The sequence below is a fragment of the Ischnura elegans genome, chromosome 12 (genome assembly GCF_921293095.1).
Source record: "Ischnura elegans chromosome 12, ioIscEleg1.1, whole genome shotgun sequence".
Lineage (NCBI taxonomy): Eukaryota > Metazoa > Arthropoda > Insecta > Odonata > Coenagrionidae > Ischnura > Ischnura elegans.
Genome location: NC_060257.1, coordinates 89,515,614 through 89,531,864, shown reverse-complemented (window position 1 = coordinate 89,531,864; position 16,251 = coordinate 89,515,614). Strand labels below are relative to the sequence as shown.

At 40.9% G+C, this 16,251-nt stretch overlaps 1 protein-coding gene across 1 annotated transcript in view; it reads left to right on the top strand.

Moving 5' to 3' along the window:
- The window catches only part of LOC124168746 (whirlin), a 521,564-nt gene that overhangs the window by 491,787 nt on the left and 13,526 nt on the right, over positions 1-16,251 (top strand). The window contains exons 14-15 of the mRNA XM_046547013.1: positions 11,984-12,190; positions 13,315-13,449. Of these exons, the coding sequence (XP_046402969.1) occupies positions 11,984-12,190; positions 13,315-13,449 (342 nt within the window). The remainder of the gene's footprint in view (positions 1-11,983; positions 12,191-13,314; positions 13,450-16,251) is intronic.

Below are 16,251 nucleotides of genomic sequence, written 5' to 3'. Positions count from 1 at the left end.
ATTTATCTTATTGTTAGAGATATGTTTTTAGGAGTTGATTGTTAAGACGGTCAAAAAAATAAGATTTTTTTTCGTTTTTACTAATGTATTGACTGATCTTTTTAACAATATTAAAAAAATTTAAATCTTCAAACATGTTAAAAATATTAAAGTAATATTAAAATAGTATTAAAACCATTGAATTAGACGTAAGTTCAGCTCGAATTGAGTTGTCAACAAACACATAACTACAGTGTGTGTAAACAAATCTCCAAGCAATTGTTGATTATCAGTAATATCCGTGTACTCTGCATGAATTCAAATCTTTTAACTTTGTAATAAACAAAGACGAAGTCACGAACTATTTATCTGAATATTTAAAGTCCTTGGACGCACCTGGCTTATCACGGCAAGATTTACAGCTAAAGGTAGGCTCTGTGTTAATGACATTTCGAAACCTAAACCAACCAAAACTATCCAACGGAACGTGTTTGGTTATTAAAAAACTGATAATGAAAGTGATTCACGCCACTATACTCAAAGGAAAATTCAAAGATGAGGAAGTTCTCAATCCGAAGATTCCATGATCCCAACTTATATGCCCTTTTGAGCTTAAACGTATTCAATTTCCAATTCGTGTTGCATTCGTGATAACGATTAACAAATCGCATGGTCAGTCTTTCAGTTTTTGTGATGTTTGTTCTCATGTGTCAGTGAAAACCCATGATTTTCTCATGGTAAATAATATGTGGTATGTTTACGAGTCGGTAAACCATCCGCTGTATTTCTTCCGTCGCTTCAAGGGCGCAGCTAGGAATTAAGGATAGGCGCAGCTAATACTGGCGGGTCTGTAGGGTATAGAAAACTCGCCAAGGTAAGCGAGAGGTGTGGGGGCCCTCCCCAGACATTTTTTGGGATAAAAGGTTCAAAATGGTAGGTTTTGCGGCTGTGTGCACAGTTAAATATTTTGTGACTCATCCGTCCCCCTAATATTAAATACCAAATGTTTTATAAAAAGATTCTCTGAGCTTTTGGGGGGGTTTTAACCCCCAAAAACCCCCCTCGCTGCGTCCTTGCTTCGCTTCGCTATTTTTATTTAGCTTCATTCGCTTTATCTTGCGCCTGATAACAAAACAAAAACTGTTGTTTATCAGAAGGCGCTTGACGCAAGACATTAAACCCGAATGTGTAGGGCGCACCGTGGTGCGTTTACGCATGCAGCACGTTTACGCAGTGTATTTTTTCCAAACAGATACTATAACTGGCGCGCCTAAAGTCATTTGATACGAATGCTGCTTCATATGGGGCTTTTTTACACTATTTTGAGCATCAGTCAAGCGTCGGTCTAGCGTTGCGTTAACCTGCCCCGTGAACGAGCCAAGTTTACGCTACGGACTTAAACCTAAAAACATTTTTTTACGGTTAATAACACAAATAGCCAACAACTGAATGCATATAATTTTTATTTCATCAATATTTTCTCATTTAATTTATAATAAATCAAATATGATTAAAACGATACAGCCGCTAAATGGTGCAACTAGACTATAAGTTCATTGAATGTTAGGCGGTACGAAGTTCGCCGGGTCAGCTAGTTATTTTATAAAATGAAATGTGAATCTCTTTTCTCTTTTAAATAGATATTCCTCAGCACGGATGGCCTCAGCGATCAGCGTATTATCGCAAAATTCTCACTGAATGCCGGAAAGAATCATAATTTTCCAAGAAAGAAATGCGGTTCACGAGCCCTTCAGGGGTTCTCAATGGAAGTTCAGCTATCTCTTGCCAATGTTAAGAAAAATCGCCATGTACTTCACATGGCTGAAAATTTAACTATAAAACTGGAAAATTAAAATCACATTCGTCGCCGTCCTGTTTGGGCGGCAGTGATATTGCTCATTTGGTGGCATTTACTTTAGATCTGTTTGTGCCAACGCAACTTATTCCTGAGTTTATTTCACGACAAACCCGTCACCGAAACTTGTTGCAATTTTAGTCTTACCATGGGTAAAATGCAAACCAACATTGAAAACCGGGACAAGCGATACAAATAGCAGCAAATACACACGAAATAATCATTTAATCTAGCATAAATCGAAACAGAATTATACTTTGCAAGTAATTTATCGTTATGAGTGCCTACATCTTTACGCGCAAACGAAATATTTGCGGCGTGCAGTCAATGACAACTAAAGTAGTCAGGGAGACTCAATTTCCTCGAGTAGCAGAACAAGGTGCCACAAACTTAGTACTAAACTTTTGAAAGTGACTGTGCCTCAACTTGGGAAGAGGGAAAAGTAAATGGTACAATACAACTCCTGCGGTCGGAGTATGGACAGTTTGAGCGAACCTTCAGTTCATGTGAGACATTTTCAAATATATCTACTTTTAGGGGATGAAAAAAAAGGGGCTTCCCATTCCACTCACCCCTCGTACACATTGCCCTCCCGATCACCCATCGCCACTTTGCGACATCATGAATCACTTCCCTCATTCCCATTGTATCCACGAAAACCCTCCACCCCCTCCTCCGACCGATATTGTTAACTCGCGCCATGGCCTAACCGCGAGAGGCAGTGTTTTTGCCCATCGGCGTGACGCAATTCAGACGTCAGGGTGGATAAAATTTTTGAATCAGCCCTAAAGAACCGGAGTTAGCTCAGTTGTTCGGTGGCCGTGTGAGGAGAGTGCTGAATAATGGTAGTTGGGAGTGGTGTGCCTTTTCCGGCTGGTGAAGTTTTATTACCTACTTCCAATATTCTTTAACACGAGGACAGTGATTAGAGCGGGTAATCCCAAAGCGCTAATTGTTCGTTAAGCACCGTGGATAAGTGCATTGCTCTAAAAGCAGTTGGAAATAATCTCAATCTTGAAATCTATGGATCAGTTCACGGAATGGTGTTGAAAGTGCGTTCGGTGATGTATAACTTGGACGAAATTCGGGATAATAGTGTGATAACGTGTTTCTTCCTACCGGAAGAGTTACAGAAGAGGAACAACCAACTCAATGATCCACGAATGTTAGGATATCGCTTCATTCCTGTCGAGTGAGGAGAAATGGCCCCACGTCAAAGGTAACTGTACAATTTATAATAATCATAGCATTTGAAAACTAATTTTTACCCGGATATGAGCAGTTTATTATAAGAAAACCATTGTATTGACCTTATGATTAACATGGAGTACGTGTAGATATATGTACGCGATGTGGTTAGGGTAAAATTGAATGAATCCTATCTAATATTTTTTCCTAAAAATACCGCTGCCGATTTCCCATAGTTCACTACTGTTCGCGCAAGAGTCGGCATTCCTTTCTTTCTGGACGCACGATAAATACTTATTGTTGAAGGTGTGTATGAAGTCAACTGTAAATAAGTGTCTGTTGCGTAAGGCACGGTTATTAAAAGATTACTTTAGAGTTACGGATGAGGATTTCAACGAACACTCGCGTGGAAAGTTGCATGCGTAAACTTCATATCATTAAGGTACCGTTTCTACGAGACCATAAGCATTTCATTTCGCTCGGCCTTTCGACCTATGCTGAACATAAGAAAAAGATACGGTACGCTTCAAAATAACTGGGTCGGCCATCATATGTAGCCCTTTTCTACTGCAGTGAGAAAAGGGTGTTCAAATATCGAAGTTGAAGGTTTAATTTTTTTAGAGGTTGGTAGTTTTTTTCGAGAGGCTGCCAGCAAAAATTAATTACGTGTGATTTTGGACACAACATATTGCTCATTCTAGCCTTATTTTTCAAACATCTTAAGACACAGGAAACGATTGTATACAACACAAGTGAACTAGGCTGGACATTCTGCATGATGTAAAAATGTGACCTAAACAAAAAACACACGAACTTTAAAAATTACAATGTCTTTATCAATGTTTACCATACGCTGTTTTTAGTGAATTCTGTGGATAGCTATGGTTTTTACGAGACTGGAAATGTTTGGTATCACCTGAAGTGGGTGTATCTGCCTTTCCGATCTATCGCCACTACCCCCCAACCCGAGTGTGCCTATTGGAGCACTCCCCCGCAGGAGAGTGCAGAAAAACGACCCAATTCTGCCCCAGCGTGTGAGAACCGGGGACTCGGTTAGCCAGGCCACGCCATTGTCTGTGTGGGACGGTGTTCTGAAGTCGAAGCCCTGACCTGCCTTAAGAGTGCAAAAGGCGTGCAATGGTCAGGGGTGTGTGCTTTTTGGGGCCCTCAGCCAGGCCGAACCACTGGTTGGTGGCGACTGAGGGGGTCTTTGTGTACCAGCCGAAGTCTTCTCGACCTACCGATCTCCAGATCAGAAAGCCATTCTCTCCGGGCCGGAACAGCGAGTCTTGATTCCCCGGGCGAGGAGACTCCTTCGGAAAGTGGGTGCGAGTGATTGGCTGCCGTGGGTTAGACCCAGTCGGACCTCTCAATCGTTCCAAATCCCTGTCCCTATCACGTCGTCTGCCGTGGATTCTGCAATCACGCGTCGGTGTCCTGTCTGGAACGTGAGAAATCCACGGAATTCGCGGCTTTATATAGTCGATGGCGGGCGCCGCTGTGATTTGATTGGTCCTCTGGCGTATTATTTTGCATCTTCCAATCAGGGAGCTGCAATTTAAAAAATTGATTCACTGGATCTTTCTTACTGAACGCTTCCAAAATATTGATGCTCCAGAATGTTCTAATAGTAAGTAAGTATTCTAATTCAAAAAGTATTCTAATTGAAATTTCCGTAAAAAAAACTTTTAATCTAAATTTATTTCTTATATCGGTCACACTTTCCCATTCTGAATTCCTAATTAATTCAGTTACACTAATGTGTATTTAAAATTTTTCGGGATTAACGTTCTGTTCGTCGGGAAAGTGTAAAATCATGCACTAATATTTTATTCGTAGCAAGTTAAAACAAATCTTGCTGCTCGCCTCTGTATTGTATCTGTATCCGAATCCATTCCTTTTTAATACGGGTCCCACAATACATCCTTATACATGATTTGCGAGACCGAATATATTCTGAATGGGCTTTCTCCAGGATAAGTCGTGGGTAAAGTTACTCCTAAATACTTAACTGACTCCACATTTGAAAACTTTGCTTGATTGATGGAATATATTTCGTCGGGAAGTCAATCTTTTTCCAAATAGTTGTTACTACACAATTGCTAAGATTTAACTCTAATGGCAAGTACCAAACCAAACGTAAATTTGGTTCCAATAGGATCGCACCAATTTCCATGTACCGTAGCATTGAGAACATTCTGGAGCATCAATATTTTGGAAGCGTTCAGTAAGAAAGATCCAGTGAATCAATTTTTTAAATTGCAGCTCCCTGATTGGAAGATGCAAAATAATACGCCAGAGGACCAATCAAATCACAGCGGCGCCCGCTATCGACTATATAAAGCCGCGAATTCCGTGGATTTCTCACGTTCCAGACAGGACACCGACGCGTGATTGCAGAATCCACGGCAGACGACGTGATAGGGACAGGGATTTGGAACGATTGAGAGGTCCGACTGGGTCTAACCCACGGCAGCCAATCACTCGCACCCACTTTCCGAAGGAGTCTCCTCGCCCGGGGAATCAAGACTCGCTGTTCCGGCCCGGAGAGAATGGCTTTCTGATCTGGAGATCGGTAGGTCGAGAAGACTTCGGCTGGTACACAAAGACCCCCTCAGTCGCCACCAACCAGTGGTTCGGCCTGGCTGAGGGCCCCAAAAAGCACACACCCCTGACCATTGCACGCCTTTTGCACTCTTAAGGCAGGTCAGGGCTTCGACTTCAGAACACCGTCCCACACAGACAATGGCGTGGCCTGGCTAACTGAGTCCCCGGTTCTCACACGCTGGGGCAGAATTGGGTCGTTGTTTTGCACTCTCTTGCGGGGGAGTGCTCCAATAGGCACACTCGGGTTGGGGGGTACTGGGGATAGATCGGAAAGGCAGATACACCCACTTCAGGTGATACCAAACATTTCCAGTCTCGTAAAAACCATAGCTATCCACAGAATTCACTAAAAACAGCGTATGGTAAACATTGATAAAGACATTGTAATTTTTAAAGTTCGTGTGTTTTTTGTTTAGGTCACATTTTCACACCATACAGCATGTCGAGCCTAGTTAATTACTCATAGGTACAATCTTTTCCTGTATACTGTATCTAAAGCGTTTGAAAAATTAGTGTAGAATGAGCAATATTTTGTGTCCGAATTCGCGCGGTATAACTGTTCACTAAAAACCTCTCAAGAAAATTATCAACTGCTGAAATATTTTACGTTTAAATTTGTCATTTGTACACCCTTTTATCATAGTAGACGAAAAAGTATCTGTCTAGGTGATATCTGGTTATCTTCAATAGTGCCCTATCTTTCTCTTGAGCTAGGCATAGGGAGAAATTTGGGTTCACTGACGTCAACTAAAACGTAACGCTTGTGATCTCGTAAAATTTTAACACTGCTTTCCATTGTTTTTATGCTGTTGCGACAACCACACTTGCTATCCAACGCAATTTGCTAACCACTCATGCATTATTTTTCTCGGGAAATTTTGCTTGAAATACTTAATATTTCGAATTAATAAATTTTTTGATCGCCAATTGCACGCTACTACCTCCTGAGGGCCCATCAGCAAAGTCTATCTGTGAACCCTTGGAAAATTGGTTTTTCATTTTCGAATTAATAGTACCCTTTCGATGAATTAACTCTCTAATTTTACCTTTTGAGATGGAATTTTGCAATTTTCTGAGTTTTTTTCACAATGTCAAGAGAACGACAATTTACGATTATCGAATAAGAGGCCTTGTTGATATCGCGACAACCCCACCATAATTATCGCTGGGTTTGTCTGTTAAACATGCTATCATCTTATTGCACATTCCAAATATGAATCAGTTTTTCTCTGCGCGTTTTGAATGGCCCTTTTCGTTGGTGTCATCAGACCTGCTTACCTCGGATGCTTCTTCGATGGACCTTTGCCCCCGTGTCCGACTCGAAAAACTTTATGTCTAAGTAAAATACTGTAGTCATTTTCATAATTCCGAGCGTTTGTATTTCATAGTGCCTCTTTTTCGATTTGAAGTTCAGTTTGCACTTTATTCTAATAATTCCAGAAATACGATTTCATAGGAAATGGGAAGACATTTAAGACGTTCTAGACGTCTAAAGCAATAGTTGCGTTAGTTACACCGGCAGGGTATATTAATGAGGCCTTAATGTATTTCAATGGCAGTTATTTATCGCATTCATCGTTTTTTGCGTTTTGTGAGAGCGTGATAGAGTACTATGCAATGCGGGGCTTCGGCGACGGCCCGCGATGCATCCGCTGAAGCGGCCTTTTTCCCATCCTCTGCCACTGTGTTTCGAAACATTTAAATTTCATAAAGCCTGCCATCGAACCGCTTTAACTATCTCTATCTCAATACATCAATCTTTGCAATACAGGGGATTTTTCATGCCACTAACACTCAGTCAAATGCATCACCATGCATAGACGTCGTGCTAGGAATTCAACCACGAATTCTACCGCCTACTCTTTCGATGCATGTATTTTTCCAAGCGTCTCTCATGGAGTGAGGGTTCATTTTTTCGGGGTATGCCATGCAATCGTGATTCGAGGTGCATCCCGAGTAAAGCCTGGAAACCGTAATAACGGGTAAAAGGTGAAAAAATGGGCGGTGAAGAACCACTACCGTTGCTAATTCGTTCCTCAAAACGCTCTAGAAAGGGGACCGGTTTAGTTAGAGTTAACCTCATAATTATACGAACGGTTTCGGGTGTTATGTATTGAACTGATCTTACAGGACGTTCGTTGAGGCGCTGTATTTCTACATCTATGTAATACCATGCGAGCCACCTTCAGGGTGTTTGGTCGGGGGTTACCAAAAAGTTTGAAAAATAGAAAAAGATAAACATTATATGAGTCGCCCCAGCGAGTGAAACTATTTATTTCATTATACAAGACACGCTTTCTATCCTTAATGACACGAGGATTGTGTAATTTTAATTCCCTTTGTTTTCCTCGTGTGATCATATCTAGCATAGTGAGACGGTAAACGAAGGATATTTTTCACGTCGTCTAAGAAAAACCATAATTTTTTGCGACAACCCCCCACGAAGCACACGCTGAGGCTGCCACTTTTCCAAGGTATCGCATCGTATTGACCGTTTTTCTAAACATTTAAATTTCCTAATGTCAGCAAAGAAACGTATCTAAACAAAAAACCTCACAACAAACATTTATACGAATTACAGCCATGTGGACCCGTACAGAAACGAATATTGTTTACTATACGAAACCGAATACGCGACTCTCTGAGTGATCGTATGTAAAAAGTAGATCTTGTCGAAATTCGCTCCCATGGAGTGTAAGTGACATCAAATGTCCCAAAAGGAAGCATTTCATTCATAGAAGCAAAGGAAACCTTTTACTCATTGTATATATAATTAACCAATGCTGTTATATTAGCACAAAAATACGTTTATTTGCTGACGACGCTGTCATCTATCGCGAAATCAATGACCTCCCTAACTTTGTTATTATAATGACAAGGACAAAATATAAAATTACAAAATTTTCTATTAACTCCCATATCATATGCAATAAAAAGCGAAGAAAAATGGTTATTTCAATGTTTTTTAAAGTTTTTTTTTCAATTTTCACCCCCTAAATCTTTTCAACCCCAGTCAAGTTTGTCTCTCTCTTGACCCTGATAGCCTTAAAACGTCAGTTTTTTCAATAAGAAGCAGATAACTTTAATAAAAGTCCCTTGAAAAGGGATAAGTTTAGATAAGGGGTTGTTTTCCCCAATTTCGGGGTCGCTCGTAAAAATGGAGGGTGATAGAAAGAACGGAGGTCATTTTCGGATTCAGTGACCCAAAATTAGCCAGTAACACCCTAAATTGTAGCTAGGCATATTTTGAACTTTTTTTTGCAGAAGAGTGTTATCTAATATCGAATTTAGCTGCGTTCACGTATGGAGTGGGGACTCGAACTTAATACATGCACATGCACGGCGGTATATTTCTAACGGAGGTCGTCAACTATCCCCATGTGCATGCTGTGTATGTGGTATTAACGTAAAGGTGACTGAGGAAGTGAAGTATCTTGGGGTTACCATGACTTCAAACCTACCGTGGTGAACAGATCTAATTGTAAGAAATATTTGTGGCAGAGCCCTGAATAAGTTAGGATTCGTCAAGCGTATTGTGGGAAGATTTTGGGATGAGAATGTAAAGGAAAGGTGCTATTTCACTCTCGTCCGATCGAACCTTGAATATGCATTAAGCATATCGGATACCGTGCAAAAACACTTAGTCCATTAACTTAATAAAATACAAAGGAAGACTGCGCGTTTCGTCAAAAACTGCTACGGGCGTACAGACAGCATTACTCAGATGTTAAGCGAATTAGGCTGGGAGCCGCTGGAGACTCGGAGGCTGCGCGCTAGGCTTAGATTGCTTTAACAATTGAGAATAGATATCTTTAAGAGCGAAACGGAGAACATAATATTAGAGCCACACTATATTTCCAGGTCCGACAGAAGCGATAAATTAAGACAGATATTTTTCCGAACGGATAGATGTAGGAATTCGTCTTTCCCCCGAACCATAAAGGACTTTAATAAATGCTACGCGTATTTCGCTAGGGAAATTCATTTTTATATGTTAACGGCTGGTGTTCTAACAACGCCTCCCCCCACCCCCCACACGCCCATTGAGGCGGCTTGCGGTGTAGTATGTAGATGCATTTAAATGATGGAATGCTAGTAATAATTATGCATTTATGGGCGAAATATATGTCACCCATACCTTCACACATATTAATCACGCTCACCCGTGATTTTGCTGTGGTGAATTTATTTGGGGTGAATTAGCTGGCCGTAGCGTTTTTCTTTAGTTGTATAAATTTCCAAAAAGATTTCGGAATGATTACTCTTGAAGTTATTTCGAGGTTGAAGAAATGATTGATATCCATTCGGTCATACTTGTATAATTATTAATAGTCGTCGGGTTATTTAAAATATTCATGTACCAATTTATTTCAACCTGGTCCTTAGAGGTTATTCTAGTTTGCGCAATCACTGGAAGAAAAGCGTTGGTGCTTAAAAATTTAATTAGCATTTTTTCGTGGTCAAGTACCAGATATGTGAAAACTACGAATAACAATCGAATTAAAATTATTTATTTTATTCTGGGGTTATCAAAATTATTTCAATTACCAGTATGCAGGGTTATTTAGTGATAATTATGGTTCAGTGAGAAGGAATTTTACTTTAACGAGATTTGACAATAGTTTAGCCGAAAGGAAACGAAGATACAACCACTGCCACTTCCCCTGCTTGTTTCCTCTTTGTGAATGGATCTAATGAGAAATAAATGTATTAACGTAGATAGAGTTATCATGATTATAATTTAAACCTTATGACTTTAAAATTTTCCATTTCATTTGCCAGTCACTTCGTGAGCGATGCTGTATAAATGTGATTTAAGTGCTAGAAAAACTCCACCACCTGTTATATCGCGTCGATCGCATATTTTTATAGGATATATTTTATATCCTATATCCTCCAGGATATATTTGATATCCTGGAGAATATATTTTATATCCTGGAGATAACTTCGCGACTTTACCACCTTTATCATCCTTTATCACCTTGGCTGTCGCCTGCATCCTCAGTAAGCCAGTTCTCTGCTCCCGTGACCTCGTCTGCGGCATGAAATTTAAGTTCGATTTTAGTGGTCGTGTTTTAGCGCGCTCGTTTTTAAAACTACGACAAAGTTAACGTCATATTTTGTAGAGTGAGTTTCAGTTGGTTCTTTTCCACGCGTATCAGATGGGCGAATTTCATTGGAAATGCTTATCACATTCGATGTATGTAAGTGCTTAGCCTGGAGTACGCGTTTTGGAAATTTCGTCACACTCGGGCATTAGCGCTCCTGAGTTTACTTTTATGTGACATGTATCGATATGCAGATTACTTTGGAGGCTACATTTAGTTAAATAACTTTATTCGTTAAAAACAATAGTATCGACTTTTTCTTGATTCATCTGCATATATTTTATTGATAGTAAGACTTACCCTTTTTTTATTAAAAAATTGTTATTACTTTGGACTCCAATCCTTCCAAAACTTCCGCGCACAGAACAGACCTACTGGGCTACGGATCTGCTCAACAGAGGAATATTCGCGGCGAATCAAAACATGAATCTAAAGATAGAAGAAAACCTCACCACGGGGCCCGAAAGAAAACACCCCGACGGCCCAACGCGTGCGTGTACGTGAGTCTCCTCAGTGCATTCCATCCGCTAATCGTAGTAGGGTAATTTCCTTCATCAAAGAAAACGAAAGTCATTGATTGCGATTCGTTACCCACCATTAGTGTATTCATAATATACAAATTGTTTGGTTTTACAAATCCCAGTTTAGACGAATGGCAATGGTCAATTTTAACCTCATTTGAAAAAGGCCAGATTGGCGCACATGCGATGCCACTCCATGTGACGTCACAGGGCCCTAGTTTCTATACGAGTAGATAGGAGCTTTACATCGTCTTAGATTACCAATGCATGCATGAGGCACAGAGCTCAGGGAAACGTCTCTTAATAATCACCTATTAAAACTGCCTATAGTCGGAAAGTTTTCTTCGTTTGATAAGGTATTAATAATCCTTATTTAAGCCAAGCGATACCTGCTAGCAGGGTACTCTGCTACCTGCTAGCAGCCTACATCACAGCGGCGCACATATCGTCGCCCCAAGGTTACCTCACACGACGGCATCGGGAACCAGACCGACGTCACACGGAGTTTTCCCAGCATTCATACTTAGCCGTCGCGTTTTCGCGCGCTTGAAAATTTTCACTTTTCGTTTGAACGCGAGAAAAAAAGATATTGTCATTCGAAAATCTGAAAGCGTGATATGCGTACTCCAGGAGTGATAATCTTTCGGTTTAGGCAATAAAAAAGTAATTGGAAACCACCCTATTGATTGTTGCTGAATGGGATTTGTTTTGATTGTTTCCGCAGGAGGCGTCTGGTGGCGGTGGGGGCGGAGTTTTTGAGGGTCTGCCGGTGGGAGGGGACGAGAGCACCACGGGGGAGGAGACGGGGGCGGAGTGCGGGGGCGAGGGGCGGCAGGGGGCCGCGGGGCGGAGGCCACTCATCGGAGCCCCCAACGCGGGGCAGGACGCTGCCTCCGGGCAGACCGGAGAGTACCCAGACGGTGACAACGCGGTGAGTGTGATCTGCGCCACCCACACGACCACGCAGTTCTGTTTATTCACTTTTTATATGTGTCCATAATTACTACAATACTCATTTGAAACAAATTGATTACATAAAGTCATTGAAATGTAATAACCAAGTATAGAAAATTGTACTTTGTAAACAATTTATGCAAAGTGACTACACAATATATGCATGTATAAAAATATTTGCAAGGTACATAAAAGGTATAAATATTGCGTTAAAAATGATGCTAACTATACAAAATATGCGCCATATGTACAAAGCATCCTTGGCGTACATGCTCTTAAGCTAGGTATTCAGAATTGTATACAGAAGCAAACAACATACGAGGTAGGTACAACCACTGTGTGAGTAGCCACATCAATTAAGTCGTACCTTAATTAATAAGGCCACTTAGTGTTTGTTTACATACTGTTTGTTAACTTAAGTAAGTAAATTTCGGAGCCTCTGAGATGTAACCATAAGCCCCTCCCCCACGAGATTTTAGATGCTCTACAAGATGTACATAAAAATGTTTTGCCCATGCTATTTTTAGACATGGTAGAGTTTAATGAAGTTTAAATTTTAACTTGTCACATGTCACATTTTATCTCCCAATTTGATTGCCACGGTTCTTATGGATCACTTCCGCGGGAACGGTTGAGCAATTGTCGTTGCCTACGGTAAAATTCAAAAGTTACCCGAGTTTGAAGGGCTGTAATGAAGTAATGGCTGGTTCAAAAAATCTATCTTTCTCTTCCTTCTAAAGAAATCTATCTTTCCTTTTCTTTCCACTGAGGCACTATTCACCATATATTCCCACGGTCTTATCAGGGAGAAAGTTATGAAAAAATCCTGCCTCATCAGCATTATAAATGTCTTTTTGTTTTTTCCCTCAATAAAAATTCTCTTTGGATTTCTCTGCACTCATGTACGACACTGACATTAGCTTCTTCCCCAGACATATTCAATGCTGCAAGATTCCAGAGAGGTTAAAACTTATTTTTTTCTTACCTTATGTTGGGTATTTTATTTAAATGATATTTGTTGTTGAGCAGAATAATTTCTTTCCTTTGCTCTTGTGGGTTACTCCAAGGCCAATTAATAAACGTCCATCCATTCGATCACAGGGTAACTCATCGGTGGTTGCGGATCAGCAGGGCAATCTTCGGATCACCGTGAGGAAGACCAGGCCGATGTTGGGGATTGCGATCGAAGGAGGAGCCAACACCAAACACCCACTCCCCCGGATCATCAACATCCACGTGAGTGACACACGCACGCACTCCAACGCTGCTGCCCTCCAGCGGCACCTATTTACACGGCACCTAAACCCTTCAGCTGTGGGAAATGAACGAAACGAACGACCGACCGACGACGAACGACCGGTGACACGAAAAGTGTACCGGTGACTGTGAGTGGGAACGAGTGCGACGCACACTGGTCCCAAATCGAAAAAAGCTGGCCAAAATTAATCAAGTCGTAATTTGACCTAAGTTAGCGAGGAAAATGGAAGTTCCTCACTGAATTTAATCGCCTGAATATGAATTTGGCACTATTTTTACGCTATCTCTTCATTTCATCATTGTTTTAGCTGTTATTATTTAAACAATTTTTAGAAAATCTCGATATAGATGTCATTGCCATTGGCGATAACTTGTTGTTGATGAAGAACTTAAAACAGTATAATTTTAAGGTAAAAGATGTATGAATTTTCGTTATAAGCCATGACAGAACTTACCACATGAAATTTACGAGATTCGAATCCGCGGCCATCAGCATAGTCGGCGAGACACCGAAATCGGAAAAACTACTCACACATACTATTTTTTGGCTTCCATGCATTAGATAAGTCACATTAGATCAAATAAATAGACTGATATTAAGGACATTGCGGAGGATAATGTTTAAATTTCAACAAAATCACTTTTATGTATCGCAAAAAACGAATTTTAAAAGAATCGCCATCCCAACATATATGTTACCCCATCTGACTCTTAGTCGCTCTGCGAATCACATAAAATTATCAGATTTTCACCTCACCTGATAGGCCGACCTCGTTTTTTGGAACTCGTGATGTAATTTAAATGTATGGTTCATTTAGTAAAAGGAGCCTTCGAAAGATATCTTCATTATTCAACTTTCTTGAGGATTTTCTTGTAGGTGCTCTCGGAATTTCCTTATGTCGATGCTCCTGGCCTCCAAAGCTTCCTCCATTAAAGCTCCAATAGGAAGAAAGGATTATTTGGCAATTACTGTTCCATCTATCAGTACTTTATGTACCATTGGTAGCATATGTAATACCAACCATAAAGCTCGATGTACAGCTCAGCTGTTTCCTCGCAATATTGGCTGAAGGCTTCATTATTCATCTCATTGCCGCAGCGTAGGGATTTTAACATCACTGAAAGTCGATGCATAAGTCTTAAATCGCTACCGGTAGTGAACAGAAGAGAAGAGACTACCAATTGCATCAAGTATGTTGGCTTCGCCAATGCTTTCTTTTTTCGACTTCGCACATCTTCGCGACATCGATGTCTGGGGAGTCGACGAACAGGCATCGCCTTGAGGAGGTCAACCAAGCCTTCCCGCGGATGACACCAGAGGGGCTACGGAGGTTATCCTTCGACGAGCGGCCACCACGATCGATCTGTCGGAGGATCATTTTCCTGAGCAGTCGACTTCACCAGCGGCCGCCGCCAACGCTTGCACTGCGGGCCGCCGATGTCCAATGGAAATATCCAATCCAATGAAACTTCCTTGTAAATAGTCGAAAAAATGAGTTTTGGCCAGCATTTTTCGATTTGGGACCACTGTGCGCCGCCGCCAACTCTTCTCAGCCAGGGGCGCAGCTAGGAATTAAGGCTAGGGGGGGTTTTAGGCACAATTAATACTGGGGAGTTACGGGGTATGGAATACCCTCCAGGGGAATTTCAGGGCCCTCCCCCAGAAAAATTTAAACAAAAATGGTTCAAAATGTTGAGTTTAACGGCCTTCTGAGGGTTATTTTTATAATGCTTACATTATTCTATAAGTAATATTAATCTAATTAATTAAAATGGATTAAACTTAAAAATTTCTCTGAGCTCTGGGGGGGGGGGGTTTATCCCCGAAACCCCCCCTCGCTGCGCCACTGTTCTCAGCCGCCTCTTGTCACCCACTCTCTTTCTTTTACGAATGACGTACAGCCCTCTCTCCTTGCCCAAACCAGTCCCTTCCTTTTAAACAGTGATTCTTCCGGGTTTCCCACCGCACTGAACCATTTTCCTCCATTATTTTGCCAACGTTCCAGGTGGAACCCTGGAAGTCAACTGGAACTTTGGCTAAATAAAGGCCAGGAAAATGGATCGACGAGGAAGGAAACCTGGAATAATCACTGCCTATAGTCAAAATCTCCGTGGAAGCCTGCATGGAAACTTGAGTCCCTTCTCTGGGATGTTATTGCTCGCATTCCATTCCCTGGCCTTCCATCATCCTCCCGATGCACAAAGGAGACTGGATGCAAGAAGTTGTAGAGATGCAAAGAAGACTTTTAACCATTGTTATACCTTCCAATTTCTGTGATGATTGGTATTAAATTAAACAGAAAATTACGAACAAACTTCACATTACATTTGTTTTGTATATTTGGGCCGATGAAATGATTTCACCAAATTATCCAGAAAACCTCAAACCCTTCCCTTTGGAGACTGGGGTCCTCCCTCCCAGGAAAAATGGCTGGGAGGATTTTACATACTACCTAATGGACTTTCACCTTCTCTGCCCCGCGGAAAATTGGCAATTTTTCAAATTGTGCAAGTTGTTAGACTAGCCATCATATAGCTGCCGCAGCTGAAAGGTTAATGTCTTCAACTTGGTAAATGTGACAAATGCCAGAGTTCTTTTTTTACTTATTGGTACAAGTTTACTTAAAATTTTAGCATAAATGTATCCGATCTTTTTTATTTTTATTTCTAACGCTCACTTCATTGATAAAAAGATGATAAGTAAAAAAATAGAGTTCAAAACTCGGAGTTCATTTTGAGAATTCATGACAATGATTTGATTCTTCGTGCAAGGCTGACCGC